Genomic DNA, 19003 nt, shown 5'->3' with positions numbered 1-19003 from the left:
TGGGAATCAGGACTGAGAATCACTAACCCAAAAGGACCCTAATTTTAAATTTATGAAAGTAAAGATGAATTTAATTATTAAGGGTTGAAAGTTATAGACTAAACTATGTCCAGCCAGAGCAAAGGGCTGAGTGACTTCCACAGTGGTTTGTTTTGTTTTGTTTTGAGACAGAGTCTTGTTCTATCCTCCAGGGTGGAGTACAATGGTGCGATCTCGACTCACTACAACCTCCGTCTCCCTGGTTCAGGAGATTCTCCTGCCTCAGCCTCCCGAGTAGCTGGGATTACAGGCATGTGCCATCACGCCTGGCTAATTTTGCATTTTTAGTAGAGGTGGGGTTTCTCCATGTTGGTCAGGCTGGTCTCGAACTCCCGACCTCAGGTGATCCACCTGCTTCAGCCTCCCAAAGTGCTGGGATCACAGGCATGAGCCACCACGCCTGGCCCAAGTGTTCTTATTTTTATAAAATATGTTCCTGACTGGACACACACACACACACACACACGAGTGCATGCAAACAGGGAAAAAAAAAATTTTGCAAGTAGCGCTCCATCTGGTTTGAAAAGGTTCTCAAGATCACTTTTAAATGGGTCTGATGTGTATTTTTTTTTAAGTAGCAGATTCATTTGAAAACAAAAAAGGTGAGTGAAGACCCTGTCTTTCAAAACATAAAAATCTGCAATAAAACCGATGATTCCATACAGCAACTACTGTCAGTTCTGCGAAATGACACCCAGGTTGGCAATGTGTCTCATGGTTGGCCTTCCATGGGGACAGTTCCAGGGATGGTCCATCTCCCCCATGTGGGTGATCAGTTTCTTCATCTCGCTTGTATTAAGAGCAGTTCCAATCATCACCTGAGGACGAGACACAATGGTTCAACGTTTTAATCGTTTTTTTTTTGACACCAGAATGGCAGTTCTTCAGAAGCACTGTTCTCTAAAATGAGACTGGACAAGATTACAGCTCAAAAACCACCTTCCCTGAAACACCTGCCCCCGGAGAAGCCGAGGTTCTAGATCTCAGCCCTCCTTTCTGTGACATCAGGCCTCTTGTGGCTGCTTCAAGGTGGCACCGCCTCCACTCCAGACGCGACCACACCTGTCCCAAACGCAGCCACTCTCAGCAGCCACCCTGCCCTCTCACCCTGGCAGGTGCAGCAGCCTCCTGGCTGGGCTCCCTGCCCCACTGCAAGCCCTCCAAGCCGCTCTCCACCCAGCAGCCAGTGATTACGTCTAAAGCGCGGTCAGGTCATGTCGTTCCGCTCCACGGCTTCCCCCTCACCTGAATAAAAGCCCCCGTCTGTCCCTGACTTGGCCCTCATTGGGCTGTGCCTGCACCCCCACCTCCAAGCACGAATGCCTCCCTTCCTCACCCCAGCTGCACTGCTACTCCCTTCCTCTTGCACAGGTCCATCAAGCAAACACCTTCCTCGGGGCTGTGGCACTCCTGGGACCCTCTCCCCCAGTGGATGCAGGCGTTACTCCCCCTCTGTTGAGCTCCACCCTGCTGCCCTGGCAGGGTCCTCCAGCCCTGGCCCTGCTGCCTCCCTACCATGGGTCCTCCGACAGGAAGGAGAAGAGACAAGCCTGAAGCCCTCTGTCGCCTCCCTTCTTCCTGCGGCACCCTGAGGGCTCGCCATGTGCCAAGCACAGTCGGAAAGCGGCGACAGCAGTGACAGCAGGGTTCCACCAGGTCGGAGGAGGACAGATAATCAACAAGTCAACAGAGAACCAAGACAGATGGCGCCCAGGAGAGGGGCCTGCTCCGGTGTGGGGAGGGGGTGAAGGGTGAAGGTGGCAAACCCAGGTAGAGAGGAGGGTAGGGAGAAAGGGTGTAAGGCGGGGAGGAGACTGGGCGAGTGTGGAACTGGAAGGCGCTACATGGCTGGAAGCGTGGTAGGGAGGAGATGGGGCTGGAAGGGTGGGCAGGGCTCAGAGCAGGGGCCTCGTGGGCAGGCAGTGACAACACCGGAGACAGAGGAGTAGGCCAGGGCGGGAGGGAAGGAGCAGCCTGTGGTTCCCCGGGCCCCCGAGTCACACTAAAGACTCAGGACGTCAAAACTGACCAGCTATGAGCTTAGCTCCACACTCTCACTCACAGACGCCAATACTGGAAGGTCTACATTAGGTCTTTCTTTTTGGCGAGGCGGGGGTCGGGGGGAGACTCTGTTGCCCAGGCTGGAGTGCAGCAGTGCGATCTCAGCTCACCGCACCTCCGCCTCCATGATTCAAGCAACTCTCCTGCTTCGGCCTCCCGAGTAGCTGGGATTACAGGCGCCTGCCACCACGCCCAGCTAATTTTTGTACTTTTAGTTGGGGTGGGGTTTCACTATGTTGGCCAGGCTGGTTTCAAATTCCTGACCCCAGGTAATCAACCCACTTCCGCCTTCCAAAGTGCTGGGATTACAGGTGTGAGTCACCACGCCCAGCCCATATTAGGTCTTTATCAAAGAAACACTGTGGCTAGAACTCAGACTCTGGGTCCTCTTCTAATTAAACTCTGCCTTTGAGTCATTTCATCTCATCTCATGGCTGTAAGTTACACCTGATGCTCCCACAGCAGGCTCCATCCCACCCACTCCCCATGTGGCCTCCAGCTGCTGCTCTCCCCAGCTGTCGCAGTCAAGGCACCCCTTCCAGTCTGTTCTCTCTCCAAAGCTGCAATCATGGGACTCCTCGTCTGTTCTCTCCAGTGGCTCCCGCCACACACAGCACAGACCCCCAGGGTCTAGGCATGACCGGCAATACTCCACGTGGCTGTCTTCTGGTCGCCGCTCTGCTCACTCCCCTCCCCTCTCCAGGGACACAATCGGCCTCTGGCTTCAGTCTTGCTACTTCCTCCACTTGGAAAGTTCTTACCCAAGAGGGCTCCAGCCTACTTTTTATTTGAGACAAGGTCTTACTTTGTCACCCAGGCTGGAGTGCAGTTGTGTGATCTTGACTCACTGCAACCTCGACCTCCCAGGCTCAAGTGATCCTCCCACCTCAGCCTCCTGAGTAGCTGCTGACTACAGGCACCCGCCACCACGCCTGGTTAATCTTTTAATTTCCCCACCTTTTACATGGCAGCTGAGATGCCACCTGCCCAGATGCTGTTCCCTGACCACCATCTCACCTGGTCACCATGTTTTTCTGTAGTCATTTCCTGTCCCAAAATGCTGTTTTAGGCTGGGCGTGGTGGCTCATGCCTGTAATCCCAGCGCTTTGGGAGGCCTAGGTGGGCGGATCACGAGGTCAGGAGATCGAGACCAGCCTGACCAACATGGTGAAACCCAGTCTCTGTTAAAAATATAAAAATTAGCCAGGTGTGGTGGTACGTGCCTGTAGTCCCAGCTACTCGGGAGGCTGAGGCAGGCGAATCGCTTGAACCCGGGAGGTGGAGGTTGCAGTGAGCTGAGATCACGCCACCGCACTCCAGCCTGGTAGCAGAGCAAGACTCTGTCTCAAAAACAAACAAAAGCGCTGTTTGAATCTCTTGGCTGTGCTCACTGGCATCTAATGGGTGTCGTTTATTTGTGGTGATGTCTGTCTCTCCCCACTGTCCGCTCCACAGGGGCAGAGGCTGCAGCCGCCTTGTTACCCCTGTGTCCCCAGCACCTGGAGCAGGGCAGGCCCCACAGCAGGGGCTCAAGGAGCATCTGCTGAATAAGTAAAGGAATGGCATCCTGGCCTTTCCCAATGGCCAGCTGATAGAGTCACTTTTCTTGGACATCAGGCTAATCCCCACTGCAGGCGTAGCCCCTGCTACCACCTTCCACCACCAACCGGAGCAGCGGCAGTGGTGCCACGTGCAACGACAACCACAGCACCCCGTGAAGCACCCGCTGCCTCGATGACTCTGCAGAACCTTGTCTAATGTCACCAAGTCCTGGCAGCAGCAAACCTTTATCTACCAGTGTTGTTAGGACCCATAAGGTCCACAGACGAACAAGGTGCCTCAACCACTAACTGCGCTGGAGTCAACGAAAGCTCAGATAGAATACTGGCCGGGCACGGTGGCTCATGCCTGTCATTCCAGCACTTTGGGAGGCTGAGGCAAGGGGCAAAAGGAGACCATGTTTCTACAGAAAATTTAAACATTAGCTGGGCATGGTGGTACGTGCCTGTAGTCACAACTACTTGGAAGACAGAGGCAGGAGGATCGCTTCAGCCTGGGAGGTCAAGGCTGCAGTGAGCTGTGATTACACCACTACACTCCAGCCTGGGAGACAGAGGGAGATCCCGTCTTAAAAAAAAAAAAAAAAAGAATACTATTGTTTTTTTTTTTTCTTTTGAGATGGAGTCTCACTCTGTCGCCCAGGTTGGAGTGCAGTGGTGTGAACTCGGCTCACTGCAAGCTCCGCCTCCCGGGTTCTCACCATTCTCCTGCCTCAGCCTCCCAAGTAGCTGGGACTACAGGTGGCCGCCACCATGCCTGGCTAATTTTTTTGTATTTTTTGGTAGAGACGGGGTTTCACTGTGTTAACCAGGATGGTCTCGATCTCCTGAACTCGTGATCCTCCCGCCTCGGCCTCCCAAAGTGCTGGGATTAGAGGCGTGAGCCACCGCGCCCGGCCAGGAATACTATTTAACTGAGGTAACAAAAGAGCAATAATTGTGAGTTCAAGGTCCCAGAGAACGCAGACTACATAGATGCTCAGCTATGCTGTTCCACGTAGCTCTGTGTAAAATGACTCCTGGCCATCACAAAGGCGTTTAACAACCTTGACCAACTCAGGAGCTGGGCTGAGACCTTCCTCAGACCGCAAGCTTGAGCAGCTGCTGACAGCCGGGCTTTCTTTCCTTACCGACTTCCGACAGGCTCTGGAGGCAAACATCTGCTTGACTCGGGACGGCCGGCACATGACTCCAGGGCTGTCGCTTAGCATAAAGATCAGTTCATCGATGTCCTGGGGTCCGAAGGTCCAATTTTTACTAGTTGGCAAGGAAATCAATTTAGCCCTTTCAGTGACTGGAGCTAAAAGAATACAATTTTGAGAAAAACCCATGACTTGAGAAACACGTTTCACTTGAAAGCTACTTAGAGTGAACATCTGAGGCCGGGCGCGGTGGCTCATGCCTGTAATCCCAGCACTTTGGGAGGCCAAGGCGGGCGAATCATGAGGTCAGGAGATCGAGACCATCCTGGCTAACATGGTGAAACCCCGTCTCTAGTAAAAAATAGAAAAAATTAGCCAGGCCTGTAGTCCCAGCTACTCTGGAGGTTGAGGCAGGAGAATGGTGTGAACCCGGGAGGTGGAGCTTGCAGTGAGCCGAGATCAAGATTCTATCTCAAAAAAAAAAAAAAAAAAAAAAAAAATGAACATCTGAAAGAGGACAGTCTCACAAAATGCTTTTTGGGGGAGGCTTTTTCATCTTTTTTTTTTTTTTTTTTTTTTGAGACGGAGTCTCGCTCTGTCACCCAGGCTGGAGTGCTATGGCCGGATCTCAGCTCACTGCAAGCTCCGCCTCCCGGGTTCACGCCATTCTCCTGTCTCAGCCTCTGGGGTAGCTGGGACTACAGGCGCCGCCACGTCGCCCGGCTAGTTTTTTGTATTTTTTAGTAGAGACGGGGTTTCACCGTGTTAGCCAGGATGGTCTCGATCTCCTGACCTCGTGATCCACCCGTCTCGGCCTCCCAAAGTGCTGGGATTACAGGCTTGAGCCACCGCGCCCGGCCTCATCTTTTATAAAATAAAAAAACTGGTCTGTATGACCTGAAAGATTATTCCCAGCTCTAAAAAGACAAGAATCTATAGTTCTAATTTTTTTTTTTTTTTTTTTTTTTTTTGAGACAGAGTTTCACTCTTGTCACCCAGACTGGAGTGCAGTGACATGATCTCGGCTCACTGCAACCCTTGTCTCCTGGGTTCAAGCAATTCTCCCACCTCAGCCTCCTGAGTAGCTGGGATGACAGGCGCCCACCACCACACCCGGCTAATTTTTCTATTTTCAGGAGAGATGGGGTTTCACCATGCTGGCCAGGCTGGTCTCGAACTCCTGACCTCAGGCGATCTGCCCGCCTTGGCCTCCCAGAGTGCTGGGATTACAGGCTTGAGTCACCACACACCCAGCCGCTATGGTTCTAATTAATAACTTACCATTTTCATCAATAACAAAATCAAAGCCATTCTTTCTAAATATTTCCAGATTTTCTATCAGAACAGCTTCATTAACAGCAGTTAAGTTGAGAGTCTGAGGTCTGAAAAACACAAAAATGATTCAAACCACATCCTGAAGCCAAACATTTAGCTTTACAGCAGAAATGAAATGAAAACAACAATATTGTATTTTGAATTCATGTCAAAATAACAACATGAATAACAACACTATTCAGCTAAGTGTCATAAAACTTCCTGAGAAGTTCCTTTAATTTTCTCTTTCTTAAAGTTCTTTTTAGAAGTTAAAGTAACTACAGGCCAGGTGCAGTGGCTCATGCCTGTAATCTCAGCACTTTAGGAGGCCAAGGCAGGCAGATCTCTTGAGGCCAGGAGTTTGAGACCACTCTGGTCAACACGGTGAAACCCTCTCTCTACTAAAAATATAAAAATTAGGCCAGGTATGGTGGCGTGTGCCTGTAGTCCCAGCTACTTGGCAGCTACTTGGGAGGCTGAGGCACTAGAATTGCTTGAACCCAGGAGGCGGAGGTTGCAGTGAGCTGAGATCGCATCACTGCACTCCAGCCTGGGCAACAGGGCAAGACTCTGTCTCAAAAAAAAAAAAGAAAAGTTAAAGTAGCTACGAAAGTAGTTTGCCTTTTCCTCAGTCTGCCACCCCAATGACTCCAACTTTTTCTGAATCCTTTCCTTAAGGATAACAATATCACAAAAATGCTATATTTCCTCCTTCTAATAGAGAATTTGAAACACTGGGTTAGGTCATTGCCAGCATTTGTAAACAGAATGAACAGACAGAATTTATTTTGCTATCCAGTTCCATCCTCTGCCTGTATTATATCTCCATCCTTCTCCTGGAGTTAGTGAGTGCTTTTTTTTTTTAACTTTTTGTTATTGTTTCAAAGATAGAGACAGGGTCTCACTATGTTGCCTAGGCTGGTCTCAGACTCCTGGGCTCAAGCGATCCTCTCACCTCGGCCTCTGAAAGTGCTGGGATTACAAGTGTGAGCCACTGCATCCAGTCCTGAGTGCTGGATAAGACAAACACTGCTAAAGGCAGGAGACAGCCAGTGAGCAAACACAGGCGTGGTCCTGGAGCTAACAGATTACTGGGGAAGAAAGACGTTGAGCAGATACTCATGCGAGTCAATTATGATGACAAACGACAGGAAGGTCAGGAAGAAAAAGCACCCAGTGTCATAAGTGAGACTTCACCCGGGGTCAGGAAGTGACCTTTGAGCTGAGTCTGGGGAGAAGAGAGAGTTAATCAGGTAATGGGGGAGAAGTGGGTGCAGGGGGCAGGACAAGTACTCTAGGCAGAGACGACAATGTGTGCCAAGCCCCGGGATGGACGGCTGATGTTTGCAGAGCCGCACATAAAGACATCCTTCATTCTGCTTAGTGGCCACACGGATTCATCAGGCCTGCCAAGGGAAAAAGAAAGACGGCCAGAGAGGCTCCAGTACAGGGAACGAGAGGAAGAGGAACGGGAAAAGCTACAGAGGTCAACGGGGCCACCCTACGCAGGCGCTGGCAGGGCAGGGTGGAACTGGGCCTTTATCCTTTAATCTTGAAGTGTGGTCCATCTGGGACCCAAAGTGGTCTGTGATTACCTGGGCCAACTTGAGATGTCACAGACGAGAGGTTATCTTTGCAGAATGGCTAAAAAATACAAGACCTCAGCTGGGCACGGTGGCCCCTGCCTGTAATCCCAGCACTTTGGGAGGCTGAGGCGGGTGGATCACCTGAGGTCAGGAGTTCGAGACTAGCCTGATCAACATGGCAAAACCCCCTCTCTACTAAAAATACAAAAATTAGCCAGGTGTGGCAGGCGGGCGCCTGTAGTCCCAGCTGCTCGGGAGGCTGAGACACAAGAATCACTTGAACCAGGAGGCAGAGGTTGCAGTGAGCCGAGATCACGCCACTGCACTCCAGCCTAGGCAAAGGAGCGAAACTCTGTCTCCAAAAAAAAAAAAAAAAAAAAAAGAAAAAAAAAAAAAGAAAAGAAAAGAAAACAAAAACCTCCATTAAGAGGAACAGGAAAGGGATACCTCAGGATTATAAAGTAGCTTACTAAATGTCTTTTTTTTTTTTTTATTTTTTGAGACGGAGTCTCGCTTTGTTGCCCAGGCTGGAGTGCAGTGGCCGGATCTCAGCTCACTGCAAGCTCCGCCTCCCGGGTTCACGCCATTCTCCTGCCTCAGCCTCCCGAGTAGCTGGGACTATAGACGCCCGCCACCTCGCCCGGCTAGATTTTTTGTATTTTTTAGTAGAGACGGGGTTTCACTGGGTTAGCCAGGATGGTCTCGATCTCCTGACCTCGTGATCTGCCTGTCTCGGCCTCCCAAAGTGCTGGGATTACAGGCTTGAGCCACCGCGCCCGGCCTCCTAAATGTCTTTATTATTACCATTGCCTCCTACTGAGAATAAAAACAATTCATGCATTCCACAGGAGAGTACTCAGTAAGCTAGATAGGTTTCTCCAGCTGTTCAGTGATACATTTCTCCATGTGGGATCTACTCGTTGGGATCTGAGTTTACTTCTCTGCGTGGTTTAATTTCCCGCACGAAAATCCATGACCTCTTCTTACAACTTTGCTCAAGATAAGACTTTGGTTTTACACGATATACTATCACACCTGGCCTTTGTAAAGTGATCAGGGTAAAACATCCCAGTTCAGCCGAGGAAAGAGAAATACCAAATTCTGCAGTGACTGTCTTAAAATAATGTTTATATTTTATTTTATTTATTTGTGAGACAGAGTCTCACTGTCTCACTCTGTCTCCCAGGCTGGAGTGCTGTGCAGTGGCATGTTTATATTTTATTTATTTGTTTGTAAGACAGGGTCTCACTGTCTCACTCTGTCTCCCAGGCCGGAGTGCTATGCAGTGGCATGTTTATATTTTATTTATTTGTTTGTAAGACATGGTCTTACTGTCTCACTCTGTCTCCCAGGCCGGAGTGCTACACAGTGGCATGTTTATATTTTATTTATTTGTTTGTAAGACAGGGTCTCACTGTCTCACTCTGTCTCCCAGGCTGGAGTGCTGTGCAGTGGCACAATCATGGCAGCCTCAATCTCCTGGGCTCAAATGATCCTCCCACCTCAGCCTCCTGAATAGCTGGGACCACAGGCACACACCATCAAGTCTGGCTAATTTTTTATATTTGTTGTAGAGACAAGGTTTCACCATGATGCCCAGGCTGGTCTCAAACTCCTAAGCTCAAGGGATCTGCCTGCCTCAGCCTCCCAAAACTCTGGGATTATAGGCGTGTACCCCTGCACTCAACCTGCAGCGACCATCTGACTTCTGATTACTCTACTGTAAATCAAGACTGGCGCACAGGCTGTCTTTCTGAACACATACATTCCATACACTATCCATACTAATACTCGGTACTATAAATTGCCCTCATCAAAAGGAGCTTCTGGCTAACCAGTGATCAACATTTTTAATAGCCAAAAAGGTCTGATACTTAGAGAACATGTTAACTGTGTGAACTTGGGCAGGTTACTCAACCTCTCTGTGTGCCTCAGTTTTATCACTTGTGGAATGGTGATGGTAACAGTAGCAACCTCATTGGTTTTTGAGGATTAAATGAACTAATACACATACATTATTTCAACAGTGCCTGGCAGACACTAGGCATTCAATAAATGGTAATATCACTATTATTATGTAAAAAGTATAAAAATCTGCTATACGAATACTTATGGAAAAATACATATATACATACAGACACATATATAAACTAGTAGATCTCTTTTTTTTTTTTTTTGAGATGGAGTCTCACTGTGTCACCCAGGCTGGAGTGCAGTGATGGATCTCGGCTCACTGCAACGTCTATCTCCCAGGTTCAAGCGATTCTGCTACCTCAGCCTCCTATCTGGAATTACAGGTGTGCACTGCCATGCCTGGCTAATTTTTTGTATTTTTACTTTTTATCATTATTATTTTTTTTTTGAGATGGAGTTTCACTCTTGCTGCCCAGGCTGGAGTGCAATGGCGCGAACTCAGCTCACCACAACCTCCATCTCCCGGGTTCAAGCGATTCTCCTGCCTCAGCCTCCCAAGTAGCTGGGATTACAGGTGCCCGCCACCATGCCCAGCTAATTTTGTATTTTTACTACAGACAGCGTCTCACCACGTTGGTCAAGCTGGTCTTTAACTCCGGACCTGAAGTGATCCATCTGCCTCAGCCTCCCAAAGTGCTGGGATTACAGGCGTGAGCCACCGCGCCTGGCCTTTTTGTATTTTTAGTAGTGGTGGGGTTTCACCATGTTGGCCAGGCTGCTCTTGAACTCCTGACCTCAGGTGATCCACCTGCCTCGGCCTCCCAAAGTGCTGGGATTACAGGTGTGAGGCACTGCACCCGGCCAGTTCGATCTTTTTTATTTTTTACACCCCTCCTTCCTAGATCTCTTCCTTTTTTAGTAGATATGAGGTCTTGCTATGTTGCCCAGGCTCGTCTCAAACTGCCGGTCTCTTGCGATCCTCTTGCTTCGGCCTCTGTTAGATCTTAAATTTGAGGGGGAGTTTGGGAATCAACACTAAAAAAAACTTACGCAATAAGCCTCTGTCCCTGGAGCACGGTGTGCTGTTGCAGCATCTCAAAATTGTATTTCTCATCCGTGGCATGCTGGTCCACTATGAAGATATCCTCGTTCAGTTTGGTTATTATAAATCCCAGGTTAAACTGACCAATGATTTCCATTTCTGCAAACATCGTTTTACTGTAGGTAGAAAATGTTAATTATGAGACACTTTTTTTTTTTTTTTTTTTTGAGACGGAGTCTCGCTCTGTCTCCCAGGCTGGAGTGCAGTGGCCGGATCTCAGCTCACTACAAGCTCCGCCTCCCGGGTTTACGCCATTCTCCTGCCTCAGCCTCCCGAGCAGCTGGGACCACAGGCGCCCGCCACCTCGCCCGGCTAGTTTTTTGTATTTTTTAGTAGAGACGGGGTTTCACCGTGTTAGCCCGGATGGTCTCGATCTCCTGACCTCGTGATCCACCCGTCTCGGCCTCCCAAAGTGCTGGGATTACAGGCTTGAGCCACCGCGCCCGGCCAATTATGAGACACTTTACAAGATTATTTTTCTGATTATGTTATAGACGACTGTAATAAAAAAAGTCAAACAATACAAAAACACAAAATAAAGTCCCCAGTCATCCCATTTTCTTTTTTTTTTTGTTTTTTTAAGACAGAGTCTCGTTCTGTCACCCAGGCTGGAGTGCAATGGCACAATCTCAGCTCACTGCAACCTCCACCTCCCAGGTTCAAGTGATTCTTCTGCCTCAGCCTCCTGAGTAGCTGGGATTACAGGCAAATGCCACCGTGCCCAGCTAATTTTTGTATTTTTAGTAGCGACAAGAGTTTCATCATGTTGGTTAGGCTGGTCTTGAACTCCTGACCTCATGATCTGCCCGCCTTGGCCTCCCAAAGTGCTAGGATTACAGGCATGAGTCACCGCACCTGGCTTAACCATCCCACTTTCTTTTTTTTTTTTTTTTTTTTGAGACGGTGTCTCACTCTGTCACCCAGGCTGGAGTGCAATGGCCGGATCTCAGCTCACTGCAAGCTCCGCCTCCCGGGTTCACGCCATTCTCCTGCCTCAGCCTCCGAAGTAGCTGGGACTACAGGCGCCCGCCACCTCGCCCGGCTAGTTTTTTGTATTTTTTAGTAGAGACGGGGTTTCACAGTGTTAGCCAGGATGGTCTCGATCTCCTGACCTCGTGATCCGCCCGTCTCGGCTTCCCAAAGTGCTGGGATTACAGGCTTCAGCCACCGCGTCCAGCCAACCATCCCACTTTCTAAAGATAACATTAATTATTCATTCATCCAAGTCTCCAGAGAAGGCATCAGTTGCTACTATTAACAATTTAAATGGAATATATCCTTCTAGACCCTTGTCTCTCTATATAAATTTTTTTAATTTTAAAAAACAAAAATGGAAACTTAATTCTCCATTCTACTGTCATCACTTAATGCATCTGAAAGACGTTTGCAGATCTGTACACATAGATCTACTTCATTATTTTTTTATTATTATTTTTCTAAGACGGAGTCTCACTGTGTTGCCCAGGCTGGACTGCAGTGGCGCGACCTTGGCTCAAGGCAACCTATGGTCCTGGTTTCGGGCAATTCTCCTGCCTCAGCCTCTCGAGTAGCTGGGACTACAGGCATGCACCGTCAAGCCCAGCTAATTTTTGTATTTTTAGTAGAGACAAGGTTTCACCATGTTGACCAGGCTGGTCTTGAACTCCTGACCTCAAGTGATCCACCCGCCTTGGCCTCCCAAAGTGCTGGGATTACAGGCGTGAGCCACCACGTCCGGCCTACTTCATTCTTTTTAATGGCCACATAGGAAGTCACTGCGTGAATGTACCATAATTTGTCTGTCAAATTCCCGACTAAAGCACATTTCGGTTGTTTCCAATTTCAATCGTGCACTCAAAGCTGCAGCAAAGACTTCTGTGCATAAACCTACTCATCTGTGGGTGCATGTCTGGGAGACAGACGCTAGAGGGAGAATCACATATGTACTTTTTGATGGGAAATCTGTGAAAATGCACACTCCCGCCATGGTGTCTAAGAGTACCTTTTGCCAACACTGGATATCAATCCTCTAATCTCTGCCAGGCCGACCACTGGGTCCTTTGCTGGGTGGCTTCAACATCTGATGTCATTAGATACTATCTTAGTCAATCCAGACAAAAGACAGACACCACCCCTAACCTTCACACGAGAAACTGATCACTGTCACTCTCAGTCCCACACAAGTAAACGTGGTGAAAACGGATTTTCCACAGTATCAGTGCTGTGACGATAAGAAATGACTCTGTTAAAGCAGCCATGGATGTTTCCTGGTTCTCACCTGGTGTCCTGAGCTGAGGATGAAAGGAGCTGAGATTAGGCTGGGCACGGGGGCTCACGCTTATAATCCCAGCACTTTGGGAGGCCAAGGTGGGCAGATCATTTCAGCATGGGAGTTCAAGACCAGTCTGGCCAACATGGTGAAACCCCATCTCTACTAAAAATAAAAAAATTAGCCAGGCATGGTGGTGGGCACCTGCACTCTCAGCTACTTGTGAAACTAAGGCAGAAGAATCGCTTGAACCCAGGAGGCAGAGGTTGCAGTGAGCTGAGATCGTGCCAGTGCACTCCAACCTGGGTGAAAGAGCGAGACTCTGTCTCAAAAAAAAAAAAAAAAAAAGGAGCTGATACTGTTGTTTCTTTCTATAACTGCTCCAGGAAGACCCGGTCCCATGTCACCATGTCACCATGCTCATCACCATCACAATCAACCACAGGGGATAGTCTGATGAACTATGAGACCTCCACACAGCATGGATTACTGAGCCCACGTTTCCTATTGTGAGGGACTCCACACAGAGCTCAAATACAAGTCATAACCAAACCAATCCCCAAATCTTATCTTTGAGGGTCTGTCTCCTGGTACCAATTCCGTATCAGTCAGAGCACAATCAAGAGACAAAAACCACACTAGTGATTTTAACAGGGATTCTGTTTTTTTTTTTTTTTTTTTTAAAAGACAGGGTTTTGCTCTGTCGCCCAGGCTGCAGCACAATGGCATGATGATAGCTCACTGCAGCCTCAAACTCCTGGGCTCAAGTGAGCCTCCTGCCTCAGCCTCCTGAGTACCTGGGACTACAGGCATGCAGTAATGTACTTGGCTAATTTTTTTTTTCTTTAGAGATGGGATCTCATTATATTGCCCAGGCTGTTCTCAAACTCCCTGCCTCAGCCTCCCAAAGTGCTGGAATTACATGGCACCACCATGTCAGGCCTGAGGAGGAAAAATGTATAATAAAGCATTACACAAACTAGTAAAACGTGGTTAACTACTATGCTAATAAATACAGGAATGGAAAATGCTACTACCTCTAGGCAAGAGGGAGAGTCCTCAGATAAGGAACTCTTTTTTTTTTTTCTTTTTCTTTCTTTTTTTTTTTTTTGAGATGGAGTTCGCTCTTGTTGCCCAGGCTGGAGTGCAATGGTGCAATCTCAACTCACCACAACTTCACCTCCCGGGTTCAAGTGATTCTCCTGCCTCAGCCTCCCGAGTAGCTGGGATTACAGGCGTGCACCACCACATTCCAGTAACTTTGCATTTTTTGTAGAGGCAAGGTTTCTCCATGTTGGTCAGGCTGGTCTCAAACTCCCGACCTCCGGTGATCCGCCCGCCTTGGCCTCCCAAAGTGCTGGGATTACAGGAATGAGCCACCATGCCCGGCAGAAAAGGAACTCTTGTAAGAGGCCCCTCCCCACTCAGGCTGAGTTTCAGACCTCCTTGGAGCAGGAGTGGCTGCAGCCTGCTGGATGGAGAGAAGCTGCCAGAGTGAGTGATGACGCAGGAACTCCTGTACCGCAGGAGGGAAGGGAAAGGACACCCCAGAAGCATCCCAGATACCAGCACAAATACCACCTCCCCTGGTGCTGATCCCAGGCTCTCCCGGGAATTGTCTGAATAAGCCCTGGTTCCCAGTACACAGATAATCTGCTCAAAAGCTGGTGCTGGCCTAAAAGACCCAAGTCTTCCATGTCTTTGGAGTCTATTTCCTGCCACAGAGAACAGTATCTGGCCAAGTGCAGATGCTGGAATTACAACTGTGCACTACCGTGCCCGGCCAATTTTATTATAGAGACAGGGTCTCCCTATGTTGCCCAGGCTGGTCTTGAACTCCTGGGCTCAAGTGATCCTCCCTCCTCGGCTTGGCTTCCCAAAGTGCAGGGATTACAGGCGCAAGCCACCGCACCCAGCTTCAAAATACTCTTAAGAAAAAACTTGGCCGGGCGCGGTTTCTCAAGCCTGTAATCCCAGCACTTTGGGAGGCCGAGATGGGCGGGTCTCGAGGTCAGGAGATCGAGACCATCCTGGCTAACCGGATGAAACCCCGTCTCTACTAAAAAATACAAAAAACTAGCCGGGAGAGGTGGCAGGCGCCTGTAGTCCCAGCTACTCGGAGGCTGAGGCAGGAGAATGGCGTAAACCCGGGAGGCGGAGCTTGCAGTGAGCTGAGATCCAGCCACTGCACTCCAGCCTGGGCGACAGAGTGAGACTCAGTCTCAAAAAAAAAAAAAAAAAAAAAAAAAAAACTTTATCTGGCCAGGGGTGGTGGCTCACATCTGTAATCCTAGCACTTTCAGAGGCTGAGGTGGGTGGATCACCTGAAGTCAGGAGTTCGAGATCAGCCTGGCCAACATGGTGAAACCCTGTTTTCACCAAAAATACAAAAATTAGCCAGGCATGGTGGTGTGCACCTGTAATCTCAGCTACTCAGGAGGCTGAGGCAGGAGAATCATCACTTGAACCTGGGAGGTGGAGGCTGCAGTGAGCCAAGATCACGCCACTGCACTCCAGCTGGCGCAACAGAGCGAGACTCTGTCTCACAAAAATAAAATAAACAAAAATTTAAATAAAAGTAAAAAAGTAAAAAATTAAAACGTTACCTTATCTCTTTTCTTAGCTCATCTTCGGCTGCTTGATTTTCTCCAGGGCAAATCTTTGCCCTAAACTTCCTATAATTCTGTTCACCTTCACTTTGCTGTGTTTCACGATGTAACTGCTTTATTCGTTTAGCTAAAGAACTCATAGAAAAGTCCAGGGCCACAACCTTCTTACGAATTTTAACAGCTACATCAACCTGAGAGGCTGACACATTCTGAGTATTTACTAACTTTTGACAAATGTCAGAACTGGAAAGAATTTCTTCTTTTTTGAAACGCTTTGTGTTTGGGGATGCGAGATCAGTTGGCTGAGGCGAAACTCGAAATTCACACCCTGTGTCTACCTGGTTTGGATGGCAGTCCACATCTGAAAAAGAGTCATCCGTTTCAGGCGCTTTCTCATGTGAGTCCGCATGTTCCTGCGAGCCCCTGTCCTCTGGGGAGCTGGCCGCACACTCGCTGCTGCAGTGGCTGCCCGTGTCTGGGATGCTGAACCCCTCAGAATCCACGGAAGTGCTGCCATGCCCCAAATCCTTCACCTCCGCTCCGTCCGTAGGGTCCCTGGGTCCCTGACTGGAACTCGCTGCCTCTTTCTGAGGTCTCAGGAAGCCTCTGTCAGAGACCGCATCTGAAGTGCTAGAAGATGGCACACCCCTTTTCTGTCCGAGAGGGCTCCTTCTTGCTTCTGGAGTCTTCGGGCTGTGAGGCTTGTTCTGTGTTGTGTGACGAAGAGAAAAGGCCTCTCGCAGTCTGGAAATGGACACATCCCTTTTTTCTTCTCGAGTCCTTAATGAAGGGGAATGATCCTGCTTTTCTACCAGGGGCTTCTCCAAATCCGCTGCATGCATTTTTACTAAGTTACCTAAGCAAACGTGAATGGAGAAGAGGGTCAGGGACTACCCTGAAATGGTGAGAGGACGTGCTTATGTGAACAGATACTTCACAAAAGAGGAGATCCGCATGCTAATTACACAGACAAACACGGTTCCATGTTCAAAATAAAACTATAATATGGGCCAGGTGTGGTGGCTCACGCCTGTTATCCCAGCACTTTGGGAGGCCAAGGCAGGTGGATCACACGAGGCTAGGAGTTCGAGACCAGTCAGGACAACATGGCGAAACCCTGTTTCTACTAAAAATACAAAAATTAGCCCGGTGAGGTGGGGCACATCTGTAATCCCAGCTACCTGGGAAGCTGAGGCACGAGAATCTCTTTAGCCCGGGAGGCAGAGGTTGCAGTGAGCCAGATGCCGCCACTGCTCTCCAGCCTGGGTGACAGAGCAAGACTCTGTCTCACAAAAAACCAACACAATACGATGTGGCCATATACTCACCAGAATGGGCAAAATTAAAAAATAACAAATTCTCACAAAGATCGGGATCAAGTGGAATGACTGAATACCTCTGGTAGGAATGAACCTGGTACAGCTGCTTTGAAAAGCTCTCTGGGAATACCTCCTAAATCTGAATGTATGCACACCTGCAACCCAGCATAGTTACTCCTATCAGAAGTGCCTATCAGCCAGACACAGTGTCTCACGCCTGTAATCCTAGCCCTTTGAGGTCACGAGTTCAAGACCAACCTGACCAACATGGTAAAACCTCGTCTCTACTAAAAATACAAAAAAAAAATTAGCAGGGCATAGTGGAATACACTTATAGTCCCAGCTACTACGGAGGATGAGAATGAGGCAGGAGAATCACTTGAACCTGGAAGGCGGGGGTTGCAGTGACCCAAGATCACTACATTGCACTCCAGCCTGGGTGACAGAGCGAGACTCCCTCACAACAAAAAAAAGGAAGAACTAACTATGCATGCTTGTCAAAAGACATGGATAAGGATGTTCATGACAGCATTCTTCATTATAGCCCCAAACTGGAAACAATTCCAATATTCACAAATTACGGTATCTGACTATAATGGAACACTGTACAGCGAATGAATAAATGAATTTTGCCGCATGACTTGGGTGAATCTCACAAACAAAATAATGAGAGAAAGCAACAAATCACAGAAAAGGACAGACTGAATAACCTCAAATTAAAAACAGATTAAACTATACTGTTACAGTTTTTTTGTTTGTTTGCTTGTTTGTTTTGAGACAGAGTCTCGCTCTGTCGCCCAGGCTGGAGTGTGGTGGCGGGACCTCGGCTCACTGCAAGCTCTGCCTCCCGAGTTCACGCCATTCTCCTGCCTCAGCCTCCCAAGTAGCTGGGACTGCAGGCGCCCGCCACCACGCCTGGCTAATTTTTTGTATTTTTAGTAGACGGGGTTTCATCATGTTAGCCAGGATAGTCTCGATCTCCTGACCTCGTGATCTGCGTGCCTCGGCTTCCCAAAGTACTGGGATTACAGGAGTGAGCCACCACGCCCGGCCTAAATTCTGTTAGAAGTCAGGAAATCCCAGCATTTTCAGAGGCCAAGGCTAGAGGATTGCTTGAGCTCAAGAGTTCGAGACCAGCCTGGGCAACATGGAGAAACCCCATCTCTAATGAAAATACAAACATTAGCCAGGTGTGGTGGCAGGCGCCTGTAATCACAGCTACTCGGGAGGCTGAGGTAGGAGAATCTCTTGAACTCAGGAGGCTTCAAGGTTGCAGTGAGCTGAGATCACGTCCCTGCACTCCAGCCTGAGCAACAAGAGTGAAACTCCATCTCAAAAAAACAGACATGACTAGGGAGTTAAAAATGCAGTCACTGTAGACTTCTTCCAATCATATATCTTATATTACGTCATCCATTTACAATTTACAAAAAACTAGAGGTACTTGGAGGCAGCTACTTGGGAGGGTGAGGCAGGAAGATGGCTTGAGCCCAGGAGTATGAAGCTGCAGTGAGCTACGATAGCGCCACTGCAGTCCAGCCTGGGTGACAGAGCAAGCCCCTGTCTCAAAAAAAAATTAAAAATGATAGTATAAGAGACTTTGTTTCATGTCAAAAAAAAAGCTTGCCTTGGAAAAAATAAGGAAACACATTAGCTGAAAGCTTTAGAAGCTGTTTGTACACAGTATTTTTCTTACCTTCAATATCCAGCAGTGGCTGCTGACTGACATTCAGCTTGTTGACATCACTATCAAACATTCCTATCAAAGAGGTCTTTAAAACTGCCAACAAAAGCTTTTCCTCTTGCAGCAAAATTTGCCTTTTATCTGGAGTAACATTGATATCAACACATTCTAAGGAAAAAAAGAAAACACACTTACTATGTTTAAATTCACTTTTATTTATTATTATTATTTTCAGACACGGTCTCACTCTGTCGGCTAGGCTGGAGGGCAGTGGCGCGATCTCAGCTCATTGCAACCTCCGCCTCCTGGGTTCAAGTGATTCTCCCGGCCTCAGCCTCCGAAGTAGCCGGGATTACAGGCGAGTGCCACCATATTGGCTAATTTTTGTATTTTTAGTAGAGAAGGGGTTTCACCATTTTGGCCAGG

The 19003-nt window shown here is 48.5% G+C and overlaps 1 protein-coding gene across 2 annotated transcripts in view; it reads right to left on the bottom strand.

The window, feature by feature from the left end:
* Positions 1-554: 554 nt before the first annotated feature.
* PMS2 (PMS1 homolog 2, mismatch repair system component) overlaps positions 555-19003 on the bottom strand; it is a 40421-nt gene continuing 21972 nt past the window's right edge. The window contains exons 10-15 of one of the 2 annotated variants that reach the window (XM_030932197.1): positions 18590-18745; positions 15572-16430; positions 10666-10833; positions 6083-6183; positions 4790-4959; positions 555-857 (exon numbers count right to left, since the gene is read on the bottom strand). In XM_030932197.1, coding sequence (XP_030788057.1) covers positions 714-857; positions 4790-4959; positions 6083-6183; positions 10666-10833; positions 15572-16430; positions 18590-18745 — 1598 coding nt within the window. In that variant the 3' untranslated portion in view covers positions 555-713. The remainder of the gene's footprint in view (positions 858-4789; positions 4960-6082; positions 6184-10665; positions 10834-15571; positions 16431-18589; positions 18746-19003) is intronic. The other variant, XM_030932198.1, reaches the window with a different exon arrangement.

This window comes from Rhinopithecus roxellana, chromosome 6 (assembly GCF_007565055.1).
Source record: "Rhinopithecus roxellana isolate Shanxi Qingling chromosome 6, ASM756505v1, whole genome shotgun sequence".
In the NCBI taxonomy this organism is placed as follows: domain Eukaryota; kingdom Metazoa; phylum Chordata; class Mammalia; order Primates; family Cercopithecidae; genus Rhinopithecus; species Rhinopithecus roxellana.
The sequence above is the reverse complement of the archived record's forward strand: the minus strand, read 5'-3'. Positions and strand labels throughout refer to the sequence as shown.